At 42.4% G+C, this 21,790-nt stretch overlaps 1 protein-coding gene across 1 annotated transcript in view; it reads left to right on the top strand.

Annotated features, from left to right (window-relative positions):
• pebp4 (phosphatidylethanolamine binding protein 4) overlaps positions 1–19,201 on the top strand; it is a 59,374-nt gene extending 40,173 nt beyond the window's left edge. The window contains exons 5-10 of the mRNA XM_083783504.1: positions 10,339–10,384; positions 10,538–10,651; positions 12,648–12,701; positions 13,468–13,602; positions 15,982–16,148; positions 18,998–19,201. Of these exons, the coding sequence (XP_083639630.1) occupies positions 10,339–10,384; positions 10,538–10,651; positions 12,648–12,701; positions 13,468–13,602; positions 15,982–16,148; positions 18,998–19,084 (603 nt within the window). The 3' untranslated portion in view covers positions 19,085–19,201. The remainder of the gene's footprint in view (positions 1–10,338; positions 10,385–10,537; positions 10,652–12,647; positions 12,702–13,467; positions 13,603–15,981; positions 16,149–18,997) is intronic.
• Positions 19,202–21,790: the final 2,589 nt, after the last annotated feature.

The raw sequence follows: 21,790 nt of genomic DNA, 5'->3' as shown, positions 1-21,790 counted from the left end.
CTGATGAAGCAGGGGGGAGTGGGCAGCCTTGGTCAGGTTCCAGGATTCCCTCCAAATGAGTCAGCCAGCCCCCACTCTACAGACTGTTACCTTGGGAACTCAGACTGGGGCTTCCCTCAACAGTACTAAAGTACAGACTCATCAACACACATACATACACATGGCACTAATACATTCACGCTGGAGCTCTAAGGGCCTGTTGCAAGGCCCTGGTTAGAGTGAATCAGTTTATCAATATCCTTTCACTTTAGCTCATATTTCTGCCCCGCTGCTCTATGGGAGCCAGTGAACTGTAGCGCTAAGTCCACCGCCTTAACCCATATTTGTGCGGCTAATGTATGCAGATTAGACAGAATAGATGAGTGTGATAATGAGTTTGGGTGGGTAGTTTCTTAAGTCAGTGGTTTGAGTAATAGTATGATGGCCTACTAATGAGCATGACCAAAGGAGTGCGGTCCTGGTGTACTGTAGTGTGTTGGCTAGTGTCAGTGATGGCTGGAGTTCACTTAATAACTGGACTGTTTGTGTTTCTCTAAGTCAGTTCATTACCACGGCCAAATGAGTTTCTTTATCACAGCCATTAGGCCAGTAGGGAACTTGTTAAGTTAATTTGTTGATGCACTGGAGCAGATCTAGAGTGGCTCCCCCACTGCCCCTCACCCTGTCTTGCTTGAAACCATTACACAGAAAAAGTACACATGATCACCTCTTGCCAGCCCAAGATACAGCAATATACCTCAGTGTTCATTTAACTCTTTACCAATGTACACTCACCTGTAAGAGTCCATTTGATTACATTTGATTTTTACTGTGTGGACTGCTTTATCAGCCAATGGCTGTTCAGTGAACTCCACCAGGCATTAAAATGTTTGTAACTAAAGTTATAAAATAATACAAGTCATAACTGATAATACAATTTATAAAATTATATAACGTGTTGTAGCAAGCTTTCTAAAACACTTTTATTACAAGTCTAACTTCCAGAGATTAGCCTAAAGGTCATTCAAATCAGATACTTTGATAAATTGCAATGAGATGGTTTATAGCCAGTTAGCCACAAATCTGTAGCATGATAACACTAACAAAGCATGCCTATAATGTATGTAGCACAGGCTTGGTAGAAAGTGTTACCATAAACTATGTCATTAAAATGCATTATTCTCTACTCATATACAGCATTTAATGATTTTATGTGATTATATGTGTATTTTTTTACTGGGCACTGAGTTCACTTTGGGGAGGGGGGGATAACAAGTATTTATCCTGTAAACTGTGACAGTCCTTATGAGACAGTGTATTAATCCACAATAAACCTGCAAATGAATGGGCTGATTACTGAGGCGAAGATGAGGAGGCAGTCATAGGCGCTTGGCTTGAGTGGAAGAGGAGCGAGCGGAGGAGGGGGTGGTGGTGGGGTGGGGGCTGGCTGTGGTTGTACACGTCCAGCCTCAGAATAGAGCTGTGAACACCATCTGTCATGCTCTCTCTCCCCGTCTGTTAGCCTGACTGCAAGTGAAAGGGAGAACGATGCTCTCAGAAATGCATTAGAAGGACGTGGGTGCTGATTGTCGTAGGTGTGGGTTTACAGGGTGCGTGAGCGAAACGGTGGAGGGGGGCGGGGTGGGGTGGGGGGTGCATTCAAGGAGGGGGCCGATGAGTAACTGTACTGCTGACAAAGGGAAGCACTCACCCACACAGGCAAGGAGCAGGTCGGTTGGGCATGTCGGTATTCCTGATACCACCCCCTCCAACCAAGCCCTCTCCATCGGCCAGCCACCCGCCTCCTACCTGAGGGGGCTTTTCTGAGGATTCCTATACAGTAGCTGAGCAGTTATGTATGCACGCACGCACGTGCACGCACGCACACACACACACACACACACACACACACACACACACACACACACACACACACACACACACACACACACACTTTCTTTTCCTTTTTTTCAATTCAACTGTAGGCCAAGCTAAGTTGTATCCTAGCCATGCTCCTCTTGACAGATATTGCACTTGATAATAACTTGACACTTATCCAGAGGGAAAGAGAAAGTTCTAAGAAAAAACAAATGTGCCATTTTATGCTGGAAGTACCCTCACTAAAAAACATGTCCCAAACTCTTCTCCCTTCTGGCTCCAAAACTGTGGAATGCACTTCCCATTGCAGTCAGAACTGCAGCATCACTCCCAATCTTCCGCCGTAGTCTGAAAACCCACCTTTTCAGACTCCATCATGGCCCATAGCACTTACCCTACCCCCTTAGATAGAATTTCCGTAGACTTAGATAGCATTTGATACAGACTTATAGCATGTTATGTAGACAGCACTATAATTGCATTGTATTTAGTCATAGCACGCCATAGTACATATGTATAGCATAGTAGTATATATGTATAGTTTATATGTATAGTTTCATTATATAGATATTCCACTGTTACTTTCTTAGCTTACGCATGTTTCATGATAAATGCTTTTATGTGATGTATTCCCATGCTTTTTGTTCTTGCTTAATGTAAGTCGCTCTGGATTAAGAGCGTCTGCTAAATGCCTAAATTGTAAATTGTAAATTATAGTGAGCTGTGCGCTGACCGGTATACTGTGCGCACAGTGGTTAGCATGTGGAAGTCAATATGGACGGGCAATATGCCTGGACTAACCTGTAAGAGTCATTTTTGCAGTGACAGAGATCACCCTCCCCAACCTGATTCCATATCCGCAAACATAGCAACAGTAATTGTAATTGTTGGAGCACCCTGCCAAGGCACAGGCACTGTAGAGCAATCGAACCTAGTGTTCATAGTAGTTTGCGAGAAATTTACGTCAAACATAATTAAGAATTCGGCTACTTGATTATTACTTTGTAATTCTAATAGGCATATAACGAAACTACAACCATTGTTCGTGTTTTAGTTGTACTCACAAATAACCAGATGGCCTGTGTATCAATAGTGTATTTCCCCTTTATTGAATAACCAATGATGTCTAGAATGTCTTGCCTCTGTGCTTTTGACTTTTCTAACCTTGCACTCTCAGAGTAGCTTCTTATCTGATGATGACATTGATCAAAGATTAGCTTCCATCAATGCCCTATGTGGCTTTTGAATCCCCCTTACAAAGCTGTCATGGATTTGCAATATGGAAACCTGCCTCTGTGTCAAACAGCCATTACATATACAACACATTGCACGGTGCAATGTGTTGTATATGTAATGGCTGTCTGTCAGGTGCAATTTGCACCTGACAGACACTAATTAATATTAATTTAGTTATTACTGTAGTTGCCCTAACAGGGCAACCAGACTTTTTTAAAGGCTTTTCTGCCTTTATTTGATAGTGACAAAGTAAGCTGACAGGAAATGGGGGGAGAGAGATGGGGCAGACTGTCTGTCTGTCTGTCTGTCTGTCTGTCTGTCTGTCTGTCTGTCTGTCTGTCTGTCTGTCTGTCTGTCTGTCTGTCTGTCTGTCTGTCTGTCTGTCTGTCTGTCTGTCTGTCTGTCTGTCTGCCTGCCTGCCTGCCTGCCTGCCTGCCTGCCTGCCTGCCTGCCTATCAAATAAATAAATATGTATTAATTCAATACGGCTATTTTTTTTAAATATAATATACAATAATGATACAGTCTAAAATGTAGCTATTGTGTCCATACACAATAAAGGCTACGAAAGAACATTATAAAAAAAAGTTTTTAAGTTTGCCATGAGCGGGATACGAACCGGGTACCACACGGCGCAAAAAATCGAGAGGCATTTTCACAGACCCCTAGACTATTAGAAAGTTGTGACTTACCTTAAAGAAACGTTCCACTGGGAGGCGGTCTTTTGCAACGAGAGCAGAAAAAAAATAATATGAAGAAAGATAACGATATGATTGGGTGTTTTACAGCAGGAACTATTAAGTTAGCTATAATAATAATAATTCATATTCGTAGCACAGCCAGTGGTCACGTGACTTGACACATTTACCCCCGCACGCACGCACCTCCCCTCCCGTATCGGACTATTGTCCCGTCTAACCTCCTGGGGTGGACCGCCTCCCAATCACGGACCGGCCGACCTAATCACGGACCCGCCGACGTAATCACGGACCGGCCGACCTAATCACGGACCGGCCGACCTAATCACGGACCGGCCGACCTAATCACGGTCCGGCCGACGTAATCACGGACCGGCCGACCTAATCACGGACCGGCCGACCTAATCACGGACCGGCCGACCTAATCACGGACCGGCCGACGTAATCACGGACCGGCCGACGTAATCACGGACCGGCCGACCTAATCACGGACCGGCCGACATATCAAACGACCGGCCGACGCACCTACGGACCGGCCGACCCATCGCACCGGCCGGCCGACGTATTTCACGTCGGCCGCTAAAAATGCATTCGGACCGACCGGCCGACCTATAAAAAGACCGGTGCTTATCGGCCGGAACGTGGGCCGGAAGAAATGGATTCTGCCCTCCTCCTACAGTGATTGGTCTGCTCATTCTGCCTCTTTTTTCAAACAACTCAATATTTTACCAATCTTTAATTTAAATACATACCAAACCTGCAACTTTATTTTCAAAGTATTGTTCCAGCCAGTTTAATTCCCTTTGCCATGTAAAGACTTCTTTCAGTTCAACAGTGATGTGCACCACTTCAATACGAGACAGGCTAATAATTTACATCTCCCAAAGTTCCATACTGGTCTGTGTCATATTTCTCCATCAGATACAGAGGGACCCAGCTATGGAACACGGGGTGCATACTTAGTTTAGACTATAGTCATTGGTTAGACATGGGTTAAGGTTAGGAACACCTATAGGGCAATCTCATCTAATTCTACTTCTTAAATAATTTCAAACATAAGTTTAGGACCCACTTAATTGACCATATCACTTAATTATATTTCTTTGTATTATCTCTTCTTTTCTCTAATCATGTAGATAACCAAGTATTCTAATCATGTTTTTTGTATTGTTTCTTGTTTAGTTCTTGTTTTGTTCTTTTATACTGCAATCATGTATTCTGGATATTCTATATTTCTTGTACAATGTTTCATAGTGTTTTACATACTGTAGGTAGAGGCCTCGTATAAGCCCCTTGGGCTTTTTGCCTCAGCCTAGCACTTTACCCTTCTTATATTTGTATGTTCACTGTATTGTTTTTTTTATACTGTGCTGAATACATAAATACTAAAAAGAAATAATATTGTAATAGTGAAAAACACGATTATCAACTTTTCAACATTGTATGCAGCCTAAAGTTATATCAGACTTGCATAATTTAAAGGTTTGTCTTCACATTATGTCATTGCAGCTTTCAATATTTCCCTACTTATTCTTAGTGATTTTATTTTAATCTGGTCTACAAATAATAAGATAGTGACTATATGTCTCAAAGGATTCAAAATAGAACCACCCCAATTGTATGTAAGTTAAAGTGAGATTTTAGATCTTAATCTTCACTCCCCCTCTTATTTTAAATACAGTTAACACAGCCAAACCCTTTTATCCACCTGAAGGCCAATGCACTTGACTGTCCCCATCAGCAGTTGCCCACAGGGAGTCCCGCCTACCATGTGACAATCAAAATGTCCCAGTGAGAATGCCGTCCAGATGAGTGTGATCAAGCCCCCACAGAACCTCTGTGACTCTGACCTGTTTCAACTTTACTGTTCCCCTATTTTCTCCTTTGGAATGGAACAGATCATCAAATTAATCGATTTAAACCCCCCAGAATCCCTATTCTGGGGGGGAACATTCACCAAAAATATCATCGTACATGAGATTGTATAGTCACATGCAGAGTCACGTTGTGAGCTTGTAGATTGGCTATTATCACTACTTTAGTGCACACTCTTGTAATTACAAAAAAAAACATAGAAAGTAGAAAGATGCAAGGTTTCCACCAGACAGCAGCCACGTTACAGTACAGTATGTGCATGGTTTGCACGTCTTTTCACCCTGTACTGAAATAATAATAAAAGGCCAGCGAGTTTCATTAGGATTGAGCGAGAGCAGAGCTTTGAGACATGGTGAGAAATGTGAGTGCATGTGGAAGTGGAAATGTTGACTACCTGTTACTATGGCGATGAGTTTGGATCCTGCAGACTTTACACTTTAGGACTCTGGATATTCTAAATAAAGACTTTCTCGCTGATCTGTGGATGCAGCCACAAGTATTTGAAACTAATCCTCACATTGTTATCAGTCTGTGAGCTCTGTTATGGTCTGATAACAGGAAGAGTTACTGTAAAGTACTGTATATATTTTACTATTACACTACACTCATACTGTATCATGTCACATCTGTATCAAAGTATTAATTATCATCCAAGTCATACAGCACCAGTTGCTAAAGCAGATCTGAAGTGTGCTCGTGCAGGCAGTAAAATTATCAGTGTTAATTTATCGATTTGTAAAACACTGAAGATTTTACCAACTGTTTCTATCCTTTCCCCCCTCTGCCACTCAGGTGGAAGAGCGCATCACTGCATGCCTGGCTGACATCTCACAGTGGATGTCCTCCAACCACCTCAAGCTGAACCCAGACAAGACTGAGCTTCTCTTTTTCCCAGCTAAGTCCTGCCCTATGCGGGAGCTAACTATTTCCGTAGACAACGCCCTGGTAACGTCTGTCCCAACAGCCAGGAATCTTGGTGTTGTCCTGGACAGTCAGCTCTCGTTCAAAACTCACATCACAGCTGTCACTCGATCCTGTAGGTTCACACTCTATAACATACGACGAATTAGACCGTTCCTCACCCAGGAATCAGCCCAGCTCCTAATCCAGACAACAGTCTTGTCAAAACTCGACTATTGTAACTCCCTCCTTACTGGCCTACCAGCATGTGCACTTAAGCCTCTCCAGCTGATCCAAAATGCCGCAGCTCGCTTGGTCTTCAACCAGCCAAAATTCTCACATGTCTCCCCCCTGCTCCGCTCCCTCCACTGGCTCCCGGTCGCTGCCCGCACAGAATACAAAACTCTGATGCTGGCATTCAAAGCAACCAAAGGTATGGCTCCCCCATATCTTGCAAGTATGATTGAACCCTACAAACCCTCCCGCGCACTCAGATCAGCCACGCAGGGAAGCTGGAAGTACCCTCACTAAAAACGCCGGGACAACGCTCCACACGTCCCAAACTCTTCTCCCTTCTGGCTCCAAAACTGTGGAATGCACTTCCCATTGCAGTCAGAACTGCAGCATCACTCCCAATCTTCCGCCGTAGTCTGAAAACCCACCTTTTCAGACTCCATCATGGCCCATAGCACTTACCCTACCCCCTTAGATAGCATTTCTGTAGACTTAGATAGCATTTGATACAGACTTATAGCCTGTTATGTAGACAGCACTATAATTGCATTGTATTTAGTCATAGCACGCCATAGTACATATGTATAGCATAGTAGTATATATGTATAGTTTATATGTATAGTTTCATTATATAGATATTCCACTGTTACTTTCTTAGCTTACGCATGTTTCATGATAAATGCTTTTATGTGATGTATTGTATTCCCATGCTTTTTGTTCTTGCTTATTGTAAATCACTCTGGATTAAGAGCGTCTGCTAAATGCCTAAATTGTAAATTGTACCAATGTCATCTCTGTATTTCACAGGCTGTTGATATGCAATTAAAGGGTCCCCCCATCTAGTTGATGGAGCCCTCCCCCTATCATTTCACTCTATTTCAGTGAATCACAACCTTTTTTAATTTCAAGGACCCCCAGTTTTGATATGCAGATTAGGCCATGGATTCCCATTTGATGATTTGTACCTCTGGGAGCGTGATCTACTCTCAGGGAACTCAGAGAGTGTACACATGTGGGTCCTATCAGTAATTTTGCTGGGGACCCCGTGGAAGCTGCTCATGGACCCCACATTGAGAACTTGTCTCCGCCAGGCCGGGTTGCCTACCCAGGGCCCGCAAACATTCGTCATAGCCACTTGGAATGAGATCTATACATCCTGATCACATGACCCCAGAGTTCATGGTGCTGGAGCAACTTGGATGATTGGAACCTTTTACTTTAATATCAGGGTGCAAAGCAAAAAAACAACAATGTTTTGCTGTCAGAGTATATCTCGATTACCTGACGAAGATGTAATCTTATTTTGTAAGTTGCGTCATGCATTGTACAACCTACAGTTCAAGAGTGATAGGCCAAAACATGAAGTTGGCTGTTATAGCGCCACCATGAGGCCGATTTAAAAAAATGTAGGGTGGCATTTTTTCCTTGGCCTATAGTCACTGTGGGAATGTGCATGCAAAGTTTAATGGCAATGAGACACTGCAATGTTTGAGTCATTTTGTTGCCAATCGTAGCCAATCAGGATGGAATATAAAAAATACGATCACATGACTATAGAGATAGGTATTTGCGTGATGTTTGGCCACAATTTGTAGGAGTAGCAAGAATCGGACTCCTGGTGGCGTTATAACAGGCAGATGTGAAGAATGTAGGGCAGAGGTTCTGCTCTAGCCTCCAGGGAGTGTGTGTGCACACCGTTTTGCCAATCGGTCCAACGGTGCCAGAGATTAGCTTCTCACAGACGGACGGATGGACACACACGGACACACCCGCACACACACACACACACTCTCACACACACACACACACACACACACACACACACACACACACACACACACACACACACACACACACACACACACGCGCGCACGGTTGAACAGGGGTGAGAACATAGCTCGTCCATGCCTTCTCAGTTTACCTTTTGCATCTCTTAACTGCTTTCTAGGGTTAGTGATGAAAAGGTGAAGCTGCAACATTTATGTAGTCCTCTGTGATATTTAATTGCACAATTGTAAAGTCAGAGAAAGAATGGATAGGGATCCCAGATGAGATGGTGATATGGTGTCCTTGAAATGTCTGTTTGTTGTCCTGGTGGTGAGCTGTACATTTGGCACCCTGTAGGGGGAGCCTGTGTGTGGAGAAAAGAGGACAGACTAGTGGTGATGGTTGGGATGGGGACTTCTGTTCCTATGTCAACTGAGTTTTGGGCACTTTCACAGAAAACATATTTAGTCATTTCCCTCCCACTCAAGGATGCAATGTTAGTACAGTAAGCAATTGAGCCTATTAAGCAAACATCCCAGTGTGCTATTTGCAGTCAACTGCCTGACCATATGGTTCATGGGGATATTGGGAGTGTAACTTGACAAATATATATCGTAGAGCATGTGCATGGAAATTATGCTACCTTCATACCAGGCCTACCTACATGATCCCTGTTTCTAGGCAACAGGAAGTTAATATACAATTAATAATATGGGAATTTGCTACCTGGGAATCCAATCACTGAGTTAATTTGCCTGGGAATTGTCTTTGTCTCCAGATATTAAATATTGCAGATCCTTTTACATAGTAAGCACTGACACATTTAAGCCACAATCTTTTGATAGGAGTCTGGCGCACTGTGGGGTCTTAAGTCAAGCTTCGTGTAAGCCAGGCTATTCAAGCATCTGGTGACAAATGGTGGCCCTTTCCCAGTCATTGGCTTGGCCTCACTATTTTACTATCACTCTACATACTAGAATCCCTTAGCATGACAAATTATGATGAAGTCCACCCCTGTGGAATTGAATACATGCAGGGTTAGACTTAGAAAAAATTGCCACAGGAATTAAATGGCTTCTCCTGCCTCACTTCCTGGGGGGGATAAAAAGATTGAACATAGGACCTAAATTTGTGCTCAGAGAATTTAGGGCTGTGGGAATTTTCAGCTGAGGGTATGGTGGGATAGTGAAACATAGAGGTTAAACATAGAGGTTTCAGCCGAGGGTATGGTGGGATAGTGAAACATAGAGGTTAAGTGAAACCATCCAAAAAGGTTTGGTCTAGCAATAATAATCCAATGGTGTTGTCGTGAATAGCACAAGTACACAATATTTGCTTTTGTTTGAAAAAAGGCTATGAAAGACCCCACTTTACTAGTTTGCTAGTAGCCCTGCTGCTCTTTACGCCCAATGAGTCCAAAGGACATTGAATGAACGACAATTGACATCTTTAAGCCTGATTTATGCTTTGTACAATGTCCCGTGCCAAAAGTACTTACAAGCACACAATGTGATGCAACACGTGATGCATTGTGAATGTGATGCGTTGTAGAGCTGATATTTCACCCTGAGACAGCGTCATACTGGTACAACAGAGTATGAATTTGGCAGTAGAGCTCTATCCTCTCACTAGTATGGCTACAAATTAAAGTGCGCATGCATGTGAGTGTGTGTTGGACTGACCAACAGCCCCACACTAGCAGTGCTAATAACTTGGAAAGGTCTACATGAATCTGGACTCACTCTAACTAACCCTGTTTCTGAACCAACAGGGTGATGGACTAAGTAGAGGAGAATTAAAAGGTACCACACTGTCTGGTAAGTATACTGTAATATATTAAGTGTTTTGTCCTCATCATATGATATGTGCATGAATGTATGTAAAGGGTATACTACACATTTACATATATCTGACTAGTACGTTGCTTTGGTTATCACACCTATTCGATTTGTCTTTGTTTCTTCAATCAGAATATGCCCGCCCAACCCCTCCTCAACGGTCTGGTTTTCATCGTTACCAGTTCATGTTGTTTGAGCAGCCAGAGAGGAAACTGTTACTCACCAAAGATGAGAAGTCATCACTGGGTAAGAAGTATATTCACTCTATCTATCGGTCTGTGATATTTATATACACAATAACAATCAACACAACAGACAACAGTTTGCTGTTGCATTAATATCAGTTATGCCATGAGTAACCTGAAGTATTTCTGGATACTTGATCTATAAGACAAAATTCCATTTCTAGCCTAGTTATATTAAGAACGTAAGTATACATTAGCCTCATGGCTAGCTTCAAGTAATATGATTTGTTCTTTTTGTTCATGTGTCCACAAATAATTATCAGTACTTAAAGCGCTTTGAGTTTCTGAAGCCCATTCTCATAGTGGCTTTACTCCATAAGTCTTTATTTAATTTATACTCCATCGTACAACGGTGTCGCTGGCAAACAAGAACTGATTTCACATTGAAGTGTTAATGATGTCAGTGAGTCAATCTATTGCAACACTGATACGCCGCAGGGTCAGACTCAAGTATTGTGAGGCTCCCACGCACACCTGACTGTTGTTATCCCCTCTACCGAAACATAAAATCTACTACTACCATGTCATCACACAGTACAATATTATTATTTCTTTCGCCATTTCACACATTTAATTCTGAATATTATCATATACATTACTGGCATTGCTATCCTCAAATAATCTCACAAAATACGACCTTGTCTTTCTTGCAAAGTTTTCTGTTTTGTTATTTGTTTCTTTATCAAGTTTCCCCATTTTGGAAGTTTGCCCCACTGGAAATGCTCATGAGCTACAGTAGGTGACTACACTTGCAGATACCTTGCAGGGGGTGGGGGTGTTGGTCTCTCGGCTCCACTGTCCACTCAGGGTCAACCGCCAGCAATTTGAGAGAGATCAGGGAGGTCTGACAAGCTGCTGGTCTCTGTTTTTTTGAAGTTTTGATGGCATTGTCAGTAAACAATCCAGACATATTAGGTTGAGGGCTGTTTGATGTTGAGCTGTTCAGAAAAAAAGGAGAAATGTCTAAATAGATGCACTTATTTTAGCCATTTATTCATCCAAGCTCAAATTCGGGGGAGGTTGAGATGAGTAGCTACTAGCTATCTCACTAGATACAGCATGAATAATACAGTGATTTTGTTGTACTGATTGTGCTTCGCAGCTGTTGACCACACTTCACAAAAATGTTAATCTGACTGTATCCACCCAGTTTTAATCCACTATACTGTGTGTACAGTATGAGTTAAATTCCCTCCGGATCACTTCCTCTCTCTTGCCAACTGCTTTCAAAGGGGAAATTAAATAAAGAAATCTTGGATAATCAACGATTTCACGTAATGGACAAAACTGGAGAAAATACTCGCAGCGGCAACAACAAAATGTTCAACCTGACCAATAGTGTGTATGTGTGTGAGAATACTGTACAAAGTTTGTTAATTTAACTAATTTAACTCTGAAACTTAAGAATTAAATGAACACACATGATTTCACTGTGTAGAATCCTTGTCATGAGTGATGCCTGTACATGTTATCATGGGTTCACCTTGAGGCCTCCACTCAGCCATTTTGAAGGTATTCCTGCATAGATAAGTGGAATTGAGGGAATCCTTGTCTCCCCAACTCTCCTGTTAAGTAGGTTCACTTATTAACGTCTGTCCCCCCCTCCATGTGGTATAGCACAGACAGGCATTTGTCAGTAGCCCATGACATTAATTGATGTGATTTGCAAAGGGAAAGCATTTAGCCGTGGGAGGGAGACTCCTAATGATCTTTTTCCACTTCCAGTGGCGCAGTCGTTGACTCAATTTTACAGCAGATTTATTTGTCTTTTTCTTTTCATCTTTGACCATCACTTGAGTAATAAAGGGCCATTGAGAGGTTGAGCAGAGATGTTGAGAGGAACTGCGGGAGGCGGTGATGGCTCCTGTGTTAAGGTTATGAAATGTGGGTCATGGAACTGTTGAAGACAGCTGGTTGCTATACAGGGATCTGCAGGGGGCTGTGCTCCTGGCACTGGGCATAGGGGTGTGATCATTGGGAATCCCCCTTCTCTCTAGCGCAGGAACTAGGAAGACTGTCCCAGTGCCCCCGTGCCAGGGTTGAGGGCCGGCGTACGTATGCCGGGCCCTGGTGCCACTTTTCAGCCAGTTGGCAAGACAAGCACTGTGTCCTGCTGCTGTTGGACTGCCACTATGTGTGTATCAGCACGGAATGCACAGCTTTGTGTGTTTGTGTGTATGAGCACAGAATGTGCTCAGCTGATTGGCTGAGCACGGAATGTGATGTATGATGATAAGAGCCCCTCACTTCACACAAGTGTAATTTTTATATAGTCAGGTAATATTTAGCTGCTTATTTAGATGCATGGCAATATATTTATCAGGTGGTAAGTCACTTGAATAGTTTTTTGGTTTTTGAGTGATGCAACCACTCCCTTACGGAGCTATGTGTGTGGCTGCATGGCTCTGAGCATGTAAATAGCATGGTTGTTTTTCACCACCTGTGTGCAACCTAACACACACACACACACACACACACACACACACATGCGTGCCAGTACAGTACAGTACAGTACAGTACAGTACAGTACAGTACAGTACAGTACAGTACAGTACAGTACAGTACAGTACAGTACAGTACAGTACAGTACAGTACAGTACAGTACAGTATAGTACAGTACAGTAGAAGTACCCCCACACGGTAACTCTGTCATTTCTCAACCGTTTCAGACGTGGGGCAGCTCGCCGGAATCGGCCCGGCCCGTTCCTGGGGGACCCCCCAGGGACCCCACACAGAGTTGCACCACTCACCTCACACGGATGTGATTTTTTATTTGAGTTGCCAATTATTTTCAGCCCTTTTTTCTCCCACCTCCAGACACATCTATGTGTTTCTTCTGCTGTATCCTACTGGCTCACCTGCTAGTGAGGACGAGGAGCCCCCACTGGGAGGACATAGGGTCTCCGTCCTACTCCTCCCTTTCAGTGTCCCCCACTGACATGGGCAGTACGAGTATTGTGTAGTATCAAAGATCACCCTCTCCGCCCGTCTTCCCTCCCCTGAACATGGTCAATTGTTTTCGTTTAGAGCTCGGTTTGGCCCATTTGCCATAGGGTAGACGATTTGCCAAACCGGATGCACTACGGAAGATTCAAACCCCTAGACTCTGTAGTGGTGGCCATGGGTACTTCACCGCTGCATGGCCAGAGTGCTCAAATTGATTCTTTAATGGTGTTTTTTGCTTTATTTAAGCAGGACAGTGAAGAGAGACAGGAAAGGGAAGGCAGAGGAGGGATGGCGGGCCATGTCCTGAGCCAGGAATCACACTGATGGCATTGCAGTTGTGGTTGATGCGTTAACAGTGTGGGTCACCATGGTTGCCGCACGCACGCACGCACGCACGCACGCACACATTTGAATTATTTAATTTGGCTCTGCACAAGAGGCGCAATACAGTAGATCCAAACACTGATCAGAAGAAGGTTACATTATTATGTACCAACCAAATACAACTGCTGCACATGCTTAACCCATTCTGAACGGGCACCCATTTTGGTGTCAGCATCATGTTATGCTTTAGCTATTGAAAAATAGCAGATCTACAAGCTCATATCGCGCCACCGAGTGGCGCGATACGAGCTTGTAGGTCTGCTATTTTTTGAAAAATCGAAGAACGACTGACATTTTTAGAATCTGATCTCAGGTCAGAATGGGTTCATCAGACCAGTGTGTGTCTGGCGGAAACCTGGTATGAATCTGATCTCAGGTCAGAATGGGTTAACACATAGAGGAAAAACAATAGCACATTGATGACATACTACTACTTGACACTACTAGACAGGATTATTGTTTTCCTTTAAGCCACCTAAGGATAAATCATCGCCTTCTCCAGATAGACGGACTACCCATAATAGCTGAGACAGTATTTAGCCAACTTTTTTTAATTTGTCTTTTGCAATCCACCCAATTGCAGACCCCGGGAGCACAAGTTTATGGGCATGGCCCAGACTTCCAAATACAAGGACAATGAGTTGACAATTATATCCCAAGGCCATAATATGTTCCACCAAAGGCTGATATTTCATAAGTTTGTAAAACAAGTGTCCATATACAAATCAAATGGGCAGCCTATTTTAAAGATAGTGACAGTTTATCTAATTTCATTAATGAACACAATATCTGGGGTATTTGGAATATCTTGTAGTGAATTGACAGTGTGTCATTGTGATCAAACCAGTCTAGTTTTACAGTGCTGTGTTTATACATTATTTTTGTCCTGTCCTGTACTCCTCTGATATTGTTTGAGACCAGGTCCACCACACACACACACACACACACACACACACACACACACACACACACACACACACACACACACACACACACACGCACACGCACACGCACACGCACACGCACACGCACACGCACACACACACACCACTAAATTCATGACCATCACGTTGTGTGAATGAATGGATTGCTCCCACTCCCCTCCTCTCTCTATCTCTCTTGTCTCTCTGTCCGTCCCCCGTCCCCCTCTCTCTCTCTTTCTCTCAGTAGTTGGACTACTGTAGCTACTGGGTGATGCTGCATGCTCCTCATCTAGGCTCCCTACAACTCCTATTGCCAGCTCAGCACACTCCACAATAATTGAAGCCATTTGCAATGTTGCACTGTGGTAATGGGCAGATCCATGTCTCCCACCCACCCACTGCCTCTGCCATTAATCAGAGCTGCATGAAGTCAGGAGAGGCAGGAGCTTGGATGCTGCAACAGGCCTGAGCTTCAGCCAGGAACTACAGTAGCTGCCATGAAGGAGATCTTTGACATGATTTCTCTGTACTTGTATTTTCTCTTCTCTTTTTCTTCTCACTGCTGAAAAGAAAATCACCATTTGTCCTTCTTTGGTACCCCCCTTGAACTGGTTTGTTAGCTTTTGTTACAGTATAGCTGTCTTAATAGCATACCATACTTTACCGTGTGGTGTTTTATCCCCAGATTTTCCCTTTCCTTCATGTTGTGGTTTTCAGTTCTTCTTAACTGCATGTGATTTCATTGATGATACCTTGTTAGATATGTATTTGCCAGTTATAACAACTAACCACATTCTTAAGCTGCAGATATGTTGTGGTTTAAAGCTGGAAGGAAAATAACCAATGTAAAATTCTATATTTAAAGATATATATACTGGTATATTTTTTAATCTTTTTACATGGAGTCCCCCAGGCATAGTGAGAGCTTTTACCATGCATGGCATCAATGTAGACTGGTGTGTAGGTGGTGGGCTGTGAACTTAGGCAGGCCACAGAGTGATATCATCAATATTACATGAACAGGCTATGTGAAAGCTCTCATTCTGAAGTACTGTTCTGACTTCATTGTGATGCAAAGGACAGCCAGGTCTGGGGGATTCACAGGAGTGGTTAAATTTGGGCGCCTCCCACACTGCCAAGAGTGCCAGTTCTGTGCCACCTCACAGGAACCTCACTTTTCCTCCAGCATCCAGGCAGAGCAAAAGAGAGGGAGGAATGCCCTTAGCATCGTCCCCAGGTCCTACGGTATCTGTCCTTTCCATGAGCAGGCAGATTGGAGAAGTGGAAACATGTCTCTCCGTGCTAAAAACAGACATCAACCTATTTTAAGGTTATTTGTAAGCTTAGGCGTTTGCAGAATACCAGCCCTGCCTGGGTGACAACACCAGCTATTGTCAATTTTCTTGATTTTGGCCTGCAGTCAATGATAATGTTACACAACTTTAGACAAGTCTATTCATGTGGATACTTTATGAGCCCTGCTTCATTTAGATTCTCTAAGTGATGTATTTCACCAAATGAACGATGTTGCTGTTGTTACTATACGGCAATATTTTCAATTTTGAACATTTGAGCATGGATGGAGTACAAGAATGTCAGTGCCTGATGTATTGTTCTTGCATGTGAACTTGAACATTGACTTATCCTACAGCCCATTAAAGCCAGATGAGCAATGTCAAATAATGTCCCGACTACCTCAGAGAAAGTTAAATCCATCACACAAACTATTTCCTTGTATTTTTTTTAAGTTGTCTGTCCCCTGGCCTAGCCTGATACCTGGCCAAGCTCTTACTAGAATGCAGCTCTGGTCACCCAGGAGAGGGTGGGGATCTGCAGAGGTGGGACATTATCTTCGCAGAGCACAGGCCAGAGGGGCCATGGCCTATCATAAAGGCAGGTCACATAACTCCATTGCCCCTCACTTAATTTTCACAGCCTTGTCTGCAGGCTATCGTCATTCACAGTGAGAACAATTGGAAAGATTCAGGTACTCCTCGACTTCGACCTATTATTCATCAATGTCCACAGCTGAGCTCAGAACACAGCTTGACCTTGCGGCCACTCCGGCACACGGTGTCAGTTTCTTTTAGGCTAAAGACGAAGGTGTAATCAGCATGGGAATGTTCAGGTATACGTTTATACAGCACCCTCTGCTCTTCAGGTAGTTTGCATGTCAATTAGGACCCTATTTAATCAAAATCTAATGCAGTAATTGACGTGTCAAGAAATAGCGTTTTTTTCCAGACTGTCTGAGAAAAAATGAGAAAACAAAAAATAGGAGTTGTGTGTCTCCTGAAACCCCCTCTCTCCCCTGAAGAATCAAATCCCTTCATAAGGTATTTAATCTCAAACATATATGAGCCTTTTTGAAAAATGTTGTCTAGCAACGGGAGGTGAGAATGCTGGATGTGTATGGTACCAGGAGAGTATCTTTTTCCTCCCAGAACTCCTTTGCGCGGCTGGAGGATGTAGGAATTGTGGCTCCCTGATGGCAAAAACAGCCACAGAGAAGTCCTGTAAAGCAGCTGCACTGAGAGGTCAACAGGAGTGATGTTTCTATCCAGTCACAGCAGAGCTAGACCCCTCACTGTGGAACTGTTCCCTCTGCAGATTTGGATCTTTTCAATAGTTGGCTCTCATTTCAAAAGATTAATTTCCTACACTATCCTAGAGCAGCTGTTAATGCAGTTATTCTGTACAAGGAAATACCAGATCATCCAGTGATTCTGTAACCTTTCCGTACAATAGAGAGTAGGATATTGTCTTATGCATAGCCAAATACTGTATTTACAGTATGCGTGCGATGCGTGCACGCACGCACACACTCCCCAGGATTCCTGAAGTTGAAGTTCACAGTTTTAATGCACACATGGTTTTATCTTGGAATGCTGATTATGAATGTGTCTTAAAGCGAGTGGGGAGCTGCAGGGAAACGGGGTGCTTGTCAAAAATCTATGAAGTGATATTGTCATACCAGCCGGATGGCCGTCTGGTGTTTGTTTAAAAGGGGAGGGGGAAAAAAACGACTGAATCATATCTTCTTGCCAATAAGTCCTTGCGTTCCCACCTCCATCGCTCCATCGTTTACAGCAACATGTTTTATTTTCAGCAGTGCTGTTCTCAGTGACTCACATCCCCAAGCAGCGTGCGGCTCTGTTCGGCCTCCTACCCCCTTAAACACAGACCAAGTGGTCATTAGAAATGCACTTGAGATGCATTCAGTAATTGCACTCACAACATAGTACTAAATGTATCCAGTTGAATGTGATAACGTGTTTAGGAAGACAGATTGTTTCTAATAAGACGTTTATTTGTAAGGAAATGAATAGAATTAGTTTTCTAATTCAGTCTTAATTATATGCAAAAGCGGTGTTAGTATAGTTAGATAGTTGAAAACAAACCTTTATAAAAGGTCGGGTCTATAATGCACATACATTTATAATGCACTGATAAGGCATTATAACACTTAAACATAAGTGTTTATTATTATGCATAGAAACTTATAACAAGGTTTAATGCATTATAAACTTAATGGAACAGCACATTACAACTACCAGGCAACACTTTACTTAAAGGTCAGGACTATAATGCATTATAATGTACTTATAATGCTTCATAACACTTGTTATAAAAATGTTTATAATGCATAACAACTTATAACAAAGACACTTTATAACATTAAGGTAGTTCTAATGAGCAGAGACTGCTGCTGCGGTAAATTTGTCCTCTTGAGTGCAGACTGTTTCTGATTATAAACATTTATAACAACTATGATAAGATAATGCCTTATAAGCTCATTATAATACATTATAGATCCAACCTTTAGGTACATTTTTACCAAATTATTTAAAAGAATTCCTCTCCTGTAACTAGGCTATGTATTTTCTTTTATTTCAATCTTTTTTAACCAGGTAAGTTAATTGAGAACCAGTTCTTACAATGACAACATGGGATGATGGGACACATGGCAAAAAGACTAAACAAAATAACAATAGAACATAATAATGATAATAAAACAATATAACAAAATATGTAATCATTTTTTAAGGACATATCTCTGTGACATTATGTTATGCTATAGGTAATTGGGAATTTGGGACCCACAAGCCTTCATTGAAAAGTTTGACCTGGGAGTGCCAGTGGCTGCCGTGCAGTTCCTCACCCAGAACCACAAAGACTGACGAGGATTCTCATCGTGGTTTGCGTCATCGAGTCATCGCGTCATCACGACTGTAATTCACAGAGGTGAAAGAAGCCAATTCATAACTGTTTGGCTTATGTTTGGAAGCAGTATGGTAGATATCCACACATGATGGGAATGTTATTATTTAATATGATAAATAATTATATGCACTTGATCTGAAATAAATTTAAGCTTGAATGCTTCTTAATCAGTCGACACGTTACTTTTAGTCTTTGAATGGAATAGATACTGTAGTCCCTTATGTTGCTGTTGCATCATCTAACTAGGTTTTGTTGTAGCTTTGTGTTTATCATTGTCACCTGACCTTGGACTCTGGGTTTGGGGAAATTGATTTTGAACTCACTGGGGCTTTCTTATTAGTTTCCGACCAGTGTCATGAAGAGAGGGAAGAGAGCCTGATATCACAACTGAGCGTGGAAAGAGTTTAGTCTAATTCAGGGGAGGAAACACGTCAGGGCCAAAAAAAGGAAGTGGGAGGTGAAACCGAGACCGCAACACAGCCGGAAGCCACAGTGGAACTTGAACCAAAATACACTTTAGAGTGTCAGGACAAGGGGGAGGGGCTATAGGGCTTTGGTCTTTGGTAAAAGGAACATACTTTTTGTCAAATTGTTTATCATCTTTCCACTGACCATTTTGGGTGTTGTCTGAAATAGATAAGTCTAACATAAAAGTAAAGTGTCCTTGAATTTAACTGTAGCATGATGAACCCATTTTGAACTTTAGGCGGTTGCATAAGGGTCCCACCTGGCAGGTCTGTAGAGGATGGTGTGGATAAACTTTTCAACCCTTTGACTAGGAGGTACACTTTTCAGACATCTGCAGGTCTTTGTAGAGGGTGGGTCAGTGTACCCCCCCATGAGGAATATTGGTTTCTAACCAGCACCTGTCCTCTGGGAAAGGTTTGTATCAATACCCCAGATGTCTGAAAAAGGCTGGATTTACATGAGGGACTTTGATGTTGCGATGATCAATCTTTTGTTGGTGGTTTCATTGACCCCAATTTGGTGTCTCATCAGCGGGCCAGGCTAGAGTAGGTAATGGAGGTTTTTGTTCCTTTGGTGGTTAAGCCAGCCTTGGTAAACCTCTATGTGCCCCCTCCATGAACCCTGGAAGATCATTGATCAAATTGTCCTGTATTCACTTTGTTTGCCTCCTCAACTTAGCAGTCAAAACAGCCCTGTCCACAAACAAAACAACTGAAACAGTACACATGTAGCTATAGAACAGATTGTTAAAGGACCATACCGGTGCTCTGGCCTGGCCCTTATGACTGTTATGTAGCTCACTGTACACTTGACATTATACCGTACAGCATACCATTTGATTTTTGAGGCAGCCACTGGATTTATTTATTTCAGTATGAACACCAACTTGCAGTGACCTGGAATTTGCTTGAGAGGTAACACACCAAATGTAGTTATGGTAGCCTCTCATTTTTAATGCATTTTAAAGCATGAATTGAACATTCTAACCAAAACTATTAGCCCCTGGAGAAAGGGATTGATTTATAAACCAAATTCAAACCTTCGTCACTTGCAATAATGTCACGCCAACATTGAGTTGGAGTTTGGTAATATTTTAATGATAAATATAAAAATAAAGCCATTAACAGGAAAGGTGGTTTATTTTCATGCGCAATATGTGGCTGAAGCTGTGAATAGACAATGACAGGTATTGATGGCGTTATGGTCCTTTAAGACAATCCGTTCCCTTTTTAAACAAGTGTGGTATATCTGTCAGAGTTTCTATCTTGGCATTGGTTTGCTCACATCGTTTATAAAATGAGATTATTAACAATTTGAAAGTAGAGTATAATTCCGCAACATGGCACTCAGTGCACAGTACGCCAAGTGGGAGACTATTCTTCCAAAACCACCTACTTGAATCTATCACTTCACTAATAGGATGCCAAGTTATTTATCTGCAAACACAAAGTGTATTATTTTTCTCCTATATCTCACAGATAATGCTGCCAAAACAGCTGGGCGTTGCCACTCTTCCTTTAGTATGTTTATTCTACACCAATTATCAGGAGAGTTGATGTATTACGATTATAAAAAAGTGACAGCTGTAGTTCAAGTGTGCGCAGTATATTGCATTCCTTTAAAGAGAAAATACCTTCTTGGATCCCTTGGTGATATGAGAAAGGCATTTAATATTTCCTTAATTTATTCAAACTAACATTAATTAAAAGGAATTTGTATAATCAATTCAATTGCCTAACCGTACCAAGTGATCTAATATGCATAATGACTCAAGTTTCCATATATCTTTTCTTTCTGTCAATTGTAAGAAGTGCAAGAGGATTTGTTTTGAGACCCCCTCCACTCCACTCCCACTCCCCACCTCCACCAGTTCATCGCTTGTTCTGAAGCGTGGCAAAATGGGTTTGAATGTGACATCTGTTAAATACATGTCAACAGTATGGTCCTCTGAACACATTGCACATTTATTTACTGTGCATTTGACCCCAACAGACTGCCATTGTCCTACAGGTTTGACTGACTGCACAGCACAGTCACTCCACCTGGAGATTTAAACCTAATGTACATTCTTATCTGAAGAGGAATTCAAACTGTTTTTCCCTAATACCTTTCGACCACTGACATTTTATGAGGTAGGTATGTGCCATGATCACTAATTAAATTAATTATTTATTTTTATTATCGGCCAAGCCCGA

This window comes from Protomyctophum parallelum (genome assembly GCF_964188405.1).
Source record: "Protomyctophum parallelum genome assembly, chromosome: 15".
In the NCBI taxonomy this organism is placed as follows: Eukaryota; Metazoa; Chordata; class Actinopteri; order Myctophiformes; family Myctophidae; genus Protomyctophum; species Protomyctophum parallelum.
The sequence above is the reverse complement of the archived record's forward strand: the minus strand, read 5'-3'. Positions and strand labels throughout refer to the sequence as shown.